The 14124-nt window shown below is 46.5% G+C and overlaps 1 protein-coding gene across 1 annotated transcript; it reads right to left on the reverse strand.

Annotated features, from left to right (window-relative positions):
• Nucleotides 1–2341: 2341 nt before the first annotated feature.
• On the reverse strand, nucleotides 2342–13879 carry tmem144b (transmembrane protein 144b; the record flags this gene model as incomplete). Its single annotated transcript, XM_080008262.1, has 12 exons — nucleotides 2342–2425; nucleotides 4426–4479; nucleotides 5323–5420; nucleotides 7553–7672; nucleotides 9056–9142; nucleotides 9464–9582; nucleotides 10702–10781; nucleotides 11363–11441; nucleotides 11727–11807; nucleotides 11930–12029; nucleotides 12231–12353; nucleotides 13744–13879. 12 exons carry the CDS (start codon nucleotides 13877–13879, stop codon nucleotides 2342–2344), a joined length of 1161 nt encoding a protein of 386 aa, XP_079864388.1.
• Between the last annotated feature and the right edge of the window lie 245 nt (nucleotides 13880–14124).

The raw sequence follows: 14124 nt of genomic DNA on the forward strand, positions 1-14124 counted from the left end.
TATTTTCATCTTTATCTCATCTAGGATTCAGAACACTTTGTTCCTTTGTGGCGCAAATTCCGAAAATCAAATTTTTCTGCGACCAAGATGTTCATGGTCAGGAAGAAAATACATTGATACAAGTCTGGTTTGGTCAGGCCGTTAACACCGAATAACATTTGGGGAATACCAAGATGCACGCCTTGAAATTGGGGAGAAAAACAATAAACAATCCGGCTGGATAACTAGTCCCTTCCTTTAGGATTTACACCGAATCCGGCAAACGACAACAACAAACCCGACCGGAGGTTACATAAGTCAAATCATTTTTATTTTATTTTTTATTCATCTATTTATCTTAAATTTAAACTGGGTTTTAAACAAAGTAAATAAGTCACGTATGCAAAATAATGACGTTAACGCTGGGTGTCACCGGATTCACCATCTTTTCGTTTTATTTTACCTGTGCTGTCCCAGCATGCTGGGCACAGGGCATTTGTTCCGTTGCATCTAGAACAGAGTTAGTCCGCAAGTGGAGTTTAACTTCTCAACCTGCAATGCAACTCTATTTATTCATTAATCATCAACAACTGTGGCAACAAGTCTGTCCTATTGATGATCTGTGGGATGACAACAGCACAGTTTTTTGGCACACAGAACCAGCACCAATCCCCCTCTTTGGAGAACCATGTTTTGGACTTTAAACAACTTATCACTACTCCAGGAGGCAAAATCACCAAGAACTATACCGTAGCGCCTCCAAGCAGCGGAAAAGGCTTTGCAGCCACCCACGAGTTCCACAGCTGTACGGACACCCCATGACCTCAAGAAAGCTCTGAGCACAACGCACCGCAGCCACAGAAGACCCTGCAGACCCATAGAGGAGCCGGGAGCCCGCAGAACCACACCTGACGCACGACCCCGAGGTGCACAACATGGTCCCATAGAGCACAAAGTGACCCTGTACCCCTGAGGCGCCTACATACAACCAACCTGCAAGCACAGACATGAGGCTCACCCACAAGCACAGAACCTGGGTCTCGAGCACAAGGCACGGACCACAGGCCTGAGCCGGGCCCCACAGCCGGTGGCACCCCCACCGCGCACACCAGTGCCTGCTGTACCGCAACTGCCGAAATTACCCACCCGGCCTTGAGCGCTCACCCACGTAACTGAGGCACCCAAACATCAACCCACCTGGGACGAACTGAGCCCCGCAGACCGCCACATATGTGGACCCTCCACAACCACAGCGGTGGGCAGCGACAAAGGGGACCCGGAAGGCACCCGGCTGCACTCACAGCAGTCCAGAAACCACCTGGCACCAAGGGCAGGTTGCCAGAACCTGAACACGGCTGGCAGGGGGCCCACCCCGTCGCCCCCAACCAACCCCACCAGCACCCAGGAAACCCCAGTGCTCAATGTGTGCCGTTTGTGTATGCAGTTAAAATCGCGGGGTGTGGAGGGGGCGAGCCAGCCAAGCCCAGGGAACCCGAGTTACTCACACCCCTCCTACCGCGCAGACCACCATCCATATTCACTATCAATTAATCTGTTTTTATAGCAGCTCACCCGGCAGCCAATAGGTGGGAGGATCCAACTGTCTGATGGGTTTCTCTGAGTCTGTGTAAAGCCTGCTTTAGACGGCAGATTTCTAACAGCCAAAATACCTACCAGATAAAGCCCCCCCCCCCCACCACCTCTCATGTTTGATAAAGATTCCATTTGTCACGCTCATCAACAAGTTGCCTGACCGTGTCGACAATCCCTTAAGATGGTTGACGTGAGAACATAATCCTCCTCCAACCTCATTTCCAGTGCACCTAAGTGTTTGGATGTAAACAGCAGAGACCTGAGCATGAATCCTGCTGACGTGAGGAGACCCCGCCCCCGCCGTGCTCTGACGCATATTTTCCCTAAATCCAATTAACTCCAGTCAGTTTAGCTCTGAGCTGGGAGTAAATGTACAGCTCTGTGACATGTCTCCCTAAGAATGCAGGATCAATGAAAACGCAGCTGTAATTATAGAAAATTTAACTTCTCAGCCTCCTCCCACAGATGAGGCCCCCCACTCACTCTACTCATACAGAGAAAAAAAAAAGACAAAAAGCGGCATTAGAAATGTCAATATTTTAATGTCTTATTCTTGTTACAATACAAGACAATATTTCATTAATTCCACACAACATAGGCAGGGCTTCATCTCCAAGGTCAGGGCTGTCAGTGCGGCATAACAAGTTCAACATTATTAAATGTGAAATATTCAGCACGTGCTTCGTGCTAAACCCACTGCACAAAAAAAAGCCAGGTCACAGACCCAATGGTTTTTATTTTCTGCGTTTTCTCCAAATGAGTCGGGTCCCTAGAGCTTAGAGACGGCTGTCAGCACAGAACCCGTGAGGACCACGCACGACGCCAGGAGGAACACCAAGCAGTTCCCCAGACCCTGCGGAGAGAAAACGCCAGAACGCCCAGATGTTTCTTTCTTGGCTGGTTGGTTATCAAGCGCTTTCCCAGACTGAATCTAATAATCTGGTTATTTACAGAGTTGAGATTGATGTAAACACGAGTCACGGGTGGCGGCAGATGGTGTGAAGAGACTTATGGCTGCTCTGCTGGCCTTGATGGTACGTGAACATATGAGATTAGTAAAAGATAAAAATTATTTTATCCTGTGAAAATATCTCAGTTTTAACTCTATTGAAAACCATAAAGGTTGAAAGTAGACAACTTGGAAAAATATATATAAGTAAATAATACCGTCAAATTAGTATTGTTATTTTTACTCAAGTTCACACAATATTTTTTTTTTTTTTTTTTTTTTTTTTTTTTTAAACCACAAAGCCCAAGTGTATTGGAGGGATTTTTGTAAGTTGAAAGATGAAACAAATATGTGAATGAAAAAACAAGTAAATATCAAATACACACGACGTGAACACGATAAGACAGCTGCACGTATGGTCACTATGGTCCTGTGCATAAAGACCTATGTCACACACCAGCAGCAGAACTGCTTTATGGCTTAATGTAACGTTACCGGCACGTGGAGCGAGAGTCAATAAAAAAAAAGGGATTTTTAACGCCTTGTCGGACTACTTCTCTGCACTTATGTGAGTAACTTTAAAGAAGTGTAATAAGTTATTATAACTTATTGCCTCACACAGGATCTGTGCAGGTCTCGCTGTGGAGCATGTTGGATGAGGCACCAGTGATCCTACAAACGTCTTCTTACAGAAGTAGTGCATCAACTGCTGTGGATAATTCTACTAAACAGCCATGACAGTGTTCAAACACGCAAGTACAGGATAATCCGTTTTTTTTGTTCATTATACTTATTTAAAAGCCGGGACACCATCGGCTGCATAACCGTTGACCCTGATGTCGTGGGAAAAGCCAAATGACAACAGATATATCTGCCAAACTGCCCGTCTCCTCTCAAGAAGCGCTCCCCTTGATCAAGTCAACCCTTTATGTTCCAGAACTCCAAAAGGTCACAGCAAGTCAGGAAGCACGGCACAAAAGTGACTAAATTAATAAAACTCTCGCTGCGGTCATTCCAGCTGAAATGTGGTCACGTCTCTCGTTCCGCAAGTAAAGAAAACGGCCCCTGGACGGTTTTACCCCCAAAAAGGAGATTGGACGCAGTATGATTCCACGTCGTACTTTATATAACCTCTACCGGAAGAGAGTGCGTAGTCAGCTGTTGCCTGGCAACGCATTCAGGGCAACGATCCATGTGATTGATCATTCAGGGTTCACTGTCCTTGGCCTCATTATGTCCTTCTCACACCAACAATGACAGGTTTGGCACCTTCCGGCGACAGGTTTGACTTTTTTGGGAGGCCAAGCAGCATTATCACCCGGCAGCTCCGTTGCGGCGAAACCCTCGACAAAACCTCACTGTACTGTACACATGAACCCCCCCGTGTCACCGTTTGTAGGGACGATGCCGTTAAAGACAACAGGTTCAGTCATCTGTGGCTTGACGCCGCGTACGGACTCGGAGATGCAGTATAATCCACAGGTCGACAAGGGGAGATTCATTTTGAGCTGCGAATGGAATTCCACAGCAGCCAATTAATTCTGTCCAACGGCCCGCTCGCATTTAGTGGTCATCCTCAGTAAACGGCTGGAGTCTCGTTATCGCGAAAGAAACAAACCGACACGTTTGAGGGAGTGACTCCAGGAAGAAGTCCCCCCCCCCCCCACAACTCACTGACAATGTAAGCCAAGCGTAACAAGCCCGGCACTGTCCAGGAGGCGGGAATACGCAAGTGATGGAATCTACAACAGACATCACACCTGGAGCCAAATCAGATTGTTTGTCTCCCCCCCCCCAACACCGAGACAGATTTCACATTCTTTCAGGCTCCTTCGGGCGCTTCCAGGCAACAACTGACAAAGCGTCTGGAGCGACTGTGAAGGACATTTCAAAGTGACGCTCACCCGAATCTCCCTGAAGACCAGCGATCCCCACAGCGCTGCCACCAGACCGTAGCCCTGGCAGAAACACAACACTTCACTGGTTAACATGATGTACAACAGATTGCTTTTACTTTAATACTGAAGGATGTATGTTTGATCATTTCACAGTCAGTTGGTATTAAACCCTTTGTCGGCAAAGGTCACCTCCAGTATTTATTCTGAGCCATTTTCTATTTTTCCACTCCACCGCTGTAACAATACTTGGATTCCAGTCACGCCGCCCCCTGCCCCCATACACTTGACGGATTTTACCAATTAAGGCCAAAAAAAGGAATCCAGAGGCACAAATGACTGCTTAGCTCAACTTGTATTAAGCATCAGCCACGCCTGATTTCTCCCTATGAGGAGGTTCTTTCTGCACCCTCAGATACAAAAACAGAGACCACTCGTACGGCGCTCTGAAAAAGTGAATCGTCGCCGCTGAAGGTGAATAGAATAAATGCAAGTGCGGTTTGATTAGTCGAAGCTGAAAAGTCCGGGCTGAGGTTTTGTCTTCGGTCGCTGAGGCAGTGAGCGCTGCGAGGAGGAAGCAGACGGTGGGAGGACTTGGACGTGGGTTGGTCAGGGGCAGCTCCAGGTTATTACATGACTCAATAATAGAACAAATAATGCTCAGCCACCGATGCCTCCCAGTAAGCATCCTGGTGGTCTCTGAAGCCTACAGATCCTTCCCATATGAAGGTAAATATCATCACACCTGCTTGGAGATCAATGTGAGTTGAACCTGAGCCGAGGCAGTCATTGAAACTTGATTGACCAACCCTCAGTAAATCTTTTTTTTATTCTATCCGTAGAAAACCCACATCGTGCAGTTCATGTGAGCCCTCTTTCCAAAGCGCCGCCGTGCAGCTCACTCACCGCAGTGACGATGGGGAAGGTGACGACGGCACTCAGGTGGTTATTAGCCAGGAACCAGCTGTACGAGCCCACCGTCCACATCAGACCAGACGCAAACGCTGAGGGAGGGAGAGAGAGAGGGAGGGTTTGTTTGTTTGCTTAATTAATCCCTCTGGGGGGGGAAGTTAGTCACCCTCTGCATTTGCCTCTTTCGCCTGTGCCTCCGTTAAGGGCAACGTTCAAAGCATTAACCCCCAACATATGTCTTGACGGCGGGAGGAAACCGGAGCGGCCGGACGACGGAGCCAGGAGCAAACACAACGTGAACGTGCAAACCCCCCACAAACGGGACCAGGGACTCGAACCCGGGACCTTCTTGTGACGAGGCAACGGTGATGAGGCAATTTCGCCCTCCAGAATCCATCCTGGCGATTGCTGCCCTGTCCCAAATGCGCCTGATTTGACTGCACATCCAGGAGAAGGACCCACAAAGAAATTCAACAGAATCGTCCAGTCCTGCCATGCCCAACGTTTCCACCCTCAATATGACCCCAGAGCTCCACCACCCTCCTGTGAACCACGCAACGGCCAGAAAAATGTAGAACTGTGCCTAGTATTATTATTATGGCCAAAGACTCTTGAATGACTCGTTTGTAGCTGAAAGCTATTCAAACGACTCAGGAGTCACTCCGGCAAGGGAGTGAATCTGCAATTCATCAAACTGGACGATACCAGCAAAGAGTCGGAAGAACCGAAAAAAAAAAAAAACCAGGGTCGAAACCACTTTCAGGGTGAAACTTGTGCGAATGAACAGGGAGCTGCTGTTCAGCTGGAACCAATCGATCAGGTGAATTTAAGCAGCCTGGCAGTTTTCGTCATTCAACATAAAAGCGGATTTCCATTTATTTCGGGAAGTTAAAACATTTTCACGCCGCCACCTGGCAAACGCTCACCACAGCGGTTAGGAGAAAAAAAAAAAAAAAAAAGAAACCCCACTGATCTAGTTAGTGGGATCACTGGTAGCGTCACGGGTCTTAAAAAAACAAAACGGTAAAAATATGAAATGCAAAGGAATATATGAAAACACAAGGTGGGGGGGTGTGAAACCCAGAGCGTTGTACTCCCTCGCAGCGGGGCCTCATTGAGACGCCAGAGCTGCCCGTGTGGACTCAGAACGTCTCCTTCTGGACGCCGAGCCGCTGCCCCATGTCGGGTGCATTTAATAAATCACCGCCGGGATGGACACGCACATTAAAACAGAGCGCGTACCCGTTGCGCTAACTCGTGAAGCCAGGCCCCCGGCGCGAAGCCGTAGCAGCTCACCAAGGGCACCAACAACGTAAGCACTCCGTTTGGGATATTTTATTTGAGTTTGAGAGTCATTTCTCCACTGACTACACCCTGGAGCCCCTCAGATATAAGTGCAGTAGCCAGTGGTTGTATAACTATCACATAGAGATGGGGATAAAAAACAATCCCGCGGGTCCCTTTGTACAGGCTGAGATAGTGGGAGGTTACCCCCCCCCCCCCCATTCGTACGTACTGAGGCCAAAGGGGACGAGTAAAAGCAATTTTGACTCAGGTGTGAGACGTAGACCCCGCCCTCTCCAGAACACAAATCAAGTGGCCCCACTCAACCCTTTCAAAACGCCTCTTCAGCATCGAAAGATCGTTCCTTCAGGTTCTGGGGTTGAGAACATGTCACTGAGCAGTCCACGCATGTTGGAGAAACAATGTCGCCCTGGAATGACACCCGATTGCTCTTGGTTAATGGAGGGAATCACGTCTTCCAGACGGCGCGAGAGAGCTTCAGTGAGAATCCCATCGTCACAGGAGACTAATTGGTGGATATGAACCACAGACCAATGGATTTTTATTCTGTTCAACAGCACAGAGATGGTGGCTTGGGAGGGTTTAGGACGACCTCTGGTCGCAAAAGGCCTCGTCCTACATTCGTTTTAGAGTTTGTCAGAAAACACTTTATAGAACTCTATGGGAAATGAATTAAACGTTCCTGGCAGAACCATGAGGCACAAATACAGTCTGGTCCAATTAGCCAGAGAAGGAAAAGATGTCGTTCGGTTTCAGTTATTTTCCTTTTAGTGTTAATACTCTCCTCCAGATGTTTGTGATATATAGATGTGATGTTTTTCAATATAGTCGGAATGCAGCGACATCAGATATGCTTTCATGTCCCCCTCTTATGTACAAGCAACGGGTCTGCATCCCAAACGGAGATATTTGGGTTCACCTGGCAGGATGGCTCTGGAGTAAATCCGGGGCCTGTTGCTCATCACAGCACAGTAGATGAAGAAATACAGAGACGTGGTGAGGAAGATTCCACTGCAATGAATGTACACATAGTCCACATCTGCACAGTGGGGGGAGACAGTGGGTTATGACATGGCAACACAGCCGTTACGGCACAACAACACAGCGAGTTACAGCACGATGCTTTACCGCACGGCGAGTTACGCACAACAGGGCAAGTTACAACACGGACAGTTATGGCACGACGACCGGGTTCGTTACGGCAATAGGACACAATACAAGCTGGTTTCTTTAAAAATGTAACTTGTGCTTTAGATTGTTGATTCATTCCCAGAGGGAAATTCAGGTGTTACCGCAGCACACATGGAAACAGGCAAATCACGATAAAGTAAAATATACAGTTCTAGAATATTAAAATATGAAAAATTACAATATCCAAGAAATCTAAACAAAAAGGTATTATACATTAACCCTAAAATTGAATAATACACAATACTGTGTTTTTCACACCTGAATTTGACTGGAATTGAACGTTATATAATGAATGTTTGTACCATGTTTGCAGAATACAATGATAAACATAAAGTGTATATACTGTGTTTTATGCCTGTTCACATTTGGGCCAATGCCATTTGAGCCTCTGTTGGAATAAAAACTGTTTCAATCTTAGACTAGTTTCTCATTTCTGTTTATTGCAGGGGAAAAAAAACAAAACGATTGATTCATGTTCAGCACACTTTTTTTTTTTTAAATCATCATTTCAAACCGAGCTGAAAAAGCAATTGAAACGAGGAGTGCCTGTGCTAAGGTTGCCATGGTTACCCTTAAGCTGACCCACCGATAGTTTCTCATCGGTCCGGAAGACTATTTCTGTACATTATGGATCAGCTCCTCCGCCTTGTGAATGCACCACTGGTGGGGTTGGCCAAAGCGCCACAGTCGTCTTCAGAATCGGAGTCTGTTTCATGTCGCCAAGTAAGTTTCCATGTACTAGGAATTTGTCGCAGTAAAGACTGGTGCATCAAATGACTGAACGGAAAATTTGCCATCGTTGCAAAGAAAAAAATAATAAAATACTAATATACAGAACATACAATACAGAAAACACCATCACACGCACAGGATGATTTAGGTAAAATAAATATGATATAAGCGGCAGTTTAACAGGGAGCATGGATATAAATATATAAATATCGGTGGATGCACTGTACAGATGAATAATATGAATGCAATACTACAGGGATGATGACTATAAGAGGGTTCAGGGTTCTGTGTGAATCAGGTAGATAAATATAATTGTCTGAGTTATGAAAGGATAGACTAGAGGGGCATCACACATTCCATTTACATCCCAGCAGCGCACACAGGATTCGTCAAGGACGGCACATGTTGGGGATTGGGATTCTAGCATCAACTACAGGAGCCAAGACTTAAGACGGTATCAAAGCAGCCCAATATCCTCAGTCAGATTCCCCAGGGCCACACGGGAGTTTGAGCATCTGGGATCGGGACCCGTCAGACATCTCCTCGTGATCCGCTCGAGACAATTTGTCCAGGACGCCTGAGAGTCCTGAGGTGTACGCCACAAGGAATAGAGTAATGACACGATGTGTACTATAAGAGCGTTCCGTGCGAGCCCCGCCCTTTTCCGTGAGTCAAGAATTCAGCAACCACTCGCTGAGGAATGATGTGACCATATGTCCAAAGCTCAAATTAATACATTTACCCGTTTTCTATTAAATGCGTTCCGCTGGTTTGCTTTGATTGCCGCCATCTAAACCTTCTATTTATGTGAAGCACTTTGAGCTGATGTATGAAGGGCGCTACCCAAATAAGTTCTTTTTATTAAAATGGCAATGGATGAGAAGGTCTTATTGTGAACTGCACTCACCAGACAGACTGGCGCCGTAGTACACACTGCCATGGAACAACGAGTGGCTCTTGATGTAAAGTACGGGGACGAAGGACAAGCCGTACAGCAGGCCGGCCGCCACGGCCAGCAGGAAGCCGCTGAGGGAGGATTCAAAAAAAGGATTGAATAAATATTAATAAAACCTATACACAATACAGTATTTAAATTGTAGATTAGTTCTGTGCACAATGTCGGCTGGAACGTAGCACTCTGGAGAGGGACTTACTATAAAAGGTTTAATGTGAAAATGGTTTATCGTTTATTTTTAATAAATCTGCACACGTACTCGTCGAGAAGATGAAAAAGTAAAATATCATTGATTTGTTAATGAATTAATAAAGTGGAAAACTGGTTAAAACACAAGCTTGATGAGGTTTTAATTAAGTAAAGATCAAATCGGACATTTTGAAAATCAAACCAGACGTTAGGGTTCATGGATTTTTTTGGAAAACTAAACTGGAAATTTAGAAAATAACTTGATATGCACATGAAGCTGAATTCAAGCTAACTGTCGCCAAATAACCTAAAATAATCCTAGGGATGGCTGAATACACTCCTTTGGGCCTTTATCTAAATTGATTCATTTGGAAAAAAACGGTTATATTTTCTTTTCATCAGTCGTAACCATGGTGCCCAGAATAAGCGCAATTCCAGCGTTTTAGAACATCCCAAATAAACTCTTTATCCTTTTAAGGTTCAGGGACATTTGGGAAGATCCGTACGGGGAGAGGTTTAACAGTGACGCCAAATGAAGCTTTTCAAAAAATAATGATTTAGAGCCGAGGGTTTTATCCTGGAGGTCGAACATCTGACTCAGCTGAAGAACTTTGAAATAAACTTTCAAGGCTCAAAGAAAAAAAACAACCCAAATACTGTAATTTCAGATTGTATTGATTCCTATTTTGCTCATTTATTTTGTGTAAGATTTTAGGAATGTAAAAATAAACAAAATGTATAATATGATGTAATATGACACTATTTAAAATATTTTTTTTCAACATGATTTATTAGTCATGTAGTAAAAAAATCAATCAGCCATTATTATTATTATTATTATTATTATAAAATAATAATAACGGCAACATCCAGTCAATAATTCTGGTTCGTTTCTACATAATTTAACCTCAGTCCATCTCTGGTGCAGTACCTCTGCAGCCCTCTAGGGGACGGGCCCCACACGTTAAAACCGGCCCATCTGAATAATGACTTGAACTCACACGAGTCTTCTGGTTCTGGGTCCGACCTTATCGATCCAGAACGCCGAAGGATTGGCCGCGTAGCCTCCAGAGTTGGAGCCCTGCAGAGGAGAAGGACAGAAGCCCGGGGAGGCGCTCGGCGCGTTGAACACGCCGGGTTAGAAATACAAGACCTGAAGCGTCGCCGATCAATGCGCTCCCATTACATCTCAAGTGCCCCCCACAGCCTCGGGTGGAATCGATCCCACGGCGCTCCGCCACCAACCTGCCCGCCCACCAACCTGAAACACCTAGAACGGTGCTCGTTATTGTGGCCGACAGTGATGCTCGACTCAAACGAGCCGTTCATAGCGAACAAATCATTTGACTCTGGAGACACCGTCGATGAATCTCCCACCGACAAACGGAAGGGAGGGAATTTGGCACAACTCCTACTGAATGTGACGGCTTGGCTCTTTGCGTGCCACCTAAATAAACAGCTTTGACAGAATTCATTGTATGTGTACGTGCGACTACACGTACAGTCTGCACTTCCAGAGTGAAACCGTCTGAATGGACCGGGCTGCAATTCTGCATGTTTGACCTTGCAACGCCAAAGCTAATTTCCATTTGTTGTTTATTTTTTTGAAGTGGAATGTGAACAGTGCTCCCGGCGCGCGCCGCATGCGCTCCATCTACTCACCCGGTCCCTGAGCAGCGGGTGGGTTTCAGAGCCAGAGTGCTGCTCAACATCACTTTTGACACAGAAAAATATCAGACCGCTGCCAAAAAACAGAAGCAAAAGTCTGAATCAGCTTCATCCACAAGGCTGCACCGACAGGTTCTACACCCAATTTACACTAGAGCACTTGGTTAAGGACACAAACACACTTTGAGATCATGGTTCCGTGTCTTACTCTACAGAACATCAATTAGGTTTGACATCTCCAGTCTCAAGTTATATTGTGTCGCTAGAATCCCAAGATGCCTGATCCCCGTCCTTTAAAATCCTGGAGTGTGTGCACCGCAGGGATCGTTGCCGCTAGGGATAAAGAGGATTCATTTACCTGAGCAGACACAAAGCGGCTCCACAGCAATTCAGCGTCGGCCTCGAAACCTCCTGTGGCGTGATGCCGAACCAGCCAAACCTGGAGACGTACAACCCGTTTCTACCTTCCCCACGTCGGACATCCAGAGGTCGTTTTTGAGGCTGGGAACACCCACCACGTGGGACATTTAACACACGGACAAAATAAATTAGCTGACTCACCTTGAACTGGCCCAACCAATCAGCAAGCTGCTGGAGCCCCAAATCAGGATCCCGAGGCTGAGTCCGATGGTCTTCACCACGGGGACGACGGTGATGTTCCCTGTGGAGAAAGAGGAACCCTGCAGGTCGGTGGGAGGTCGTTTGAGCAATTTCAATCAATGACAAACAAAAAACAGATTCCCACTCATTAGCTTAAAGAAGAAAACCTCGGAAAAAGGTCAAGAAACAAACAATCCCCCCCCCCCATATATAAAAAAATATATATTTTATATATACTGTATATGGGGTTGATACTGGATACCTGTGGCCCAGAGGGCTCCGCCCAGCAGGGCCAGTGGGTGGCATTTGGGCGAGTTGAGAATCATGTCCCCGACCTTCGCTGCCATCCAGATGGTGGCACAGCTCACCCACTGGAAAAACATCCCTGCGAGAAAGAAAACGGTCACAAAAATATATATAAAATACATACTTGTCAAAAGTACACAAAAAGAGCACTTGTATGTTTAAGTAAAGTTGATATTAAATGTAATGAATATCTGATGTTACATAACCCTCTAGTGGACCATCTCATTTGTGATGTTTATGCATTAAACACTGATCAACCACAACATCCAGTATCCAAGGATCCAGTATCCAAGGATCCAGTATCCAAGGAAGGACGACCGGTGAACCGGTGACAGGGTCAAGGCTCATTGATGCGCGTGGGGAGTGAAGTCTAGCTCGTCTGGTTGGATCCCACAGAAGAACTACTGCAGCACAAAGTGTTGAAACAGTGAATGTTGCTATGATAGAAAGGTGTAGAACACACAGTGCAGGGCAGCTTGCTGCGTATGGAAGCGCTCACAGTGTCCATGTTGACCCCTGTCCACCCCTGAAAGCACCTACAATGGACACGTGAGCGTCACAACTGGACCATGGAGCAATGGAAGAAGGTGGCCTGGTCTGATGAATCACGTTTTCTTCTACATCATATGGATGGGTGGGTGCATGTGCGTCGTTTACCTGGGGAAGACATGGCACCAGGATGCATTAAGAAAGAAGGCGGAGGCAATGTGATACTCTGGGCAATGTTCTTCTGGGAAACCTTGGGTCCTGACATTCATGTGGATGTTACTTTGACACGTACCACCTACCTAAACATTGTTACAGACCAAGTTCACTCCTCCATGGCAACGGTATTCCCTGATGGCAGTGGCCTCTTTCAGCAGGATGATGCACCCTGCAAAAAGTGCTCAGGAATGGTTTGACAAAGAGTTCAAGCTGTTAACTTGGCCTCTAAATTCCCCAAATCTTGACCCGATGGAGCATCTGTGGGATGTGCTGGAACAACAAGCCCGATTTATGGGGACCCCCACCTCCAACTTCCAGGACTTAAAGGATCTGCTGCTAAGGTCTTGGTGCCAGACACCACAGGACCCCTCAGTCTGGTGGAGTCCATGCCTCCACGGTCACAGCGGCTCTGAGGACACGAGGGGAGCTACACAATATTAGTGTTATTAGTGGTGGTTTTAATGTTGTGGCTGATGTGTGTGTACTAAATTCTGGGCGTTATTCTATTTGTTTATTTTACCTTCATTTGTGTTAAAAAATAAATAAGACACAGAACAAAAAAACAAGACATTGGCAATTACTTTAAGAATATACAAATGTACAACATGAAAAATAATGTCAGGAAAATAACCAGAAATTAATACAAGAAAAATTCTTAGGTCAGAAAATAACCTAAAAAAATGAACCAAATAAGAGACCATCTTAGATGATATTAGAATTGACCATATAAGAAATGAATGCAGAAACAGAATGTGACGTCTCACCGTCCCCGGCCTCCACCCTCTTGACCGGCACGGTGCAGCTTCCGTACAGAAGCACCGCGAGCGCGTTGGCCGCCAGTCCGTACGCCAGGTCCGTGGAGTTGGTGGAGTTGGAGGAGAGCAAATCAAACTCGCCCATCGTGTCGCCGGCTGCAGTCCGGCCTTCCCACGCCCCCTCACCGCACCGCACCGCACCACACCTCACCTCACCTCACCGCACCTCACCTCACACACAACCACAACGCCGCCGCCATGTGAAACGACTGCCGTCCAACAGGGGGGGAAAGGCGTGGCCGTCACCGGCAGCCATTTTGAGATGCCACGGAGGGCGAGCGCAGCTGAAGACAATGTGGTTGATGAAGGCCCCGTTTCCTCCAGCGGTGG

Source organism: Zeus faber (assembly GCF_960531495.2).
Source record: "Zeus faber genome assembly, chromosome: 10".
NCBI classification, from domain to species: domain Eukaryota; kingdom Metazoa; phylum Chordata; class Actinopteri; order Zeiformes; family Zeidae; genus Zeus; species Zeus faber.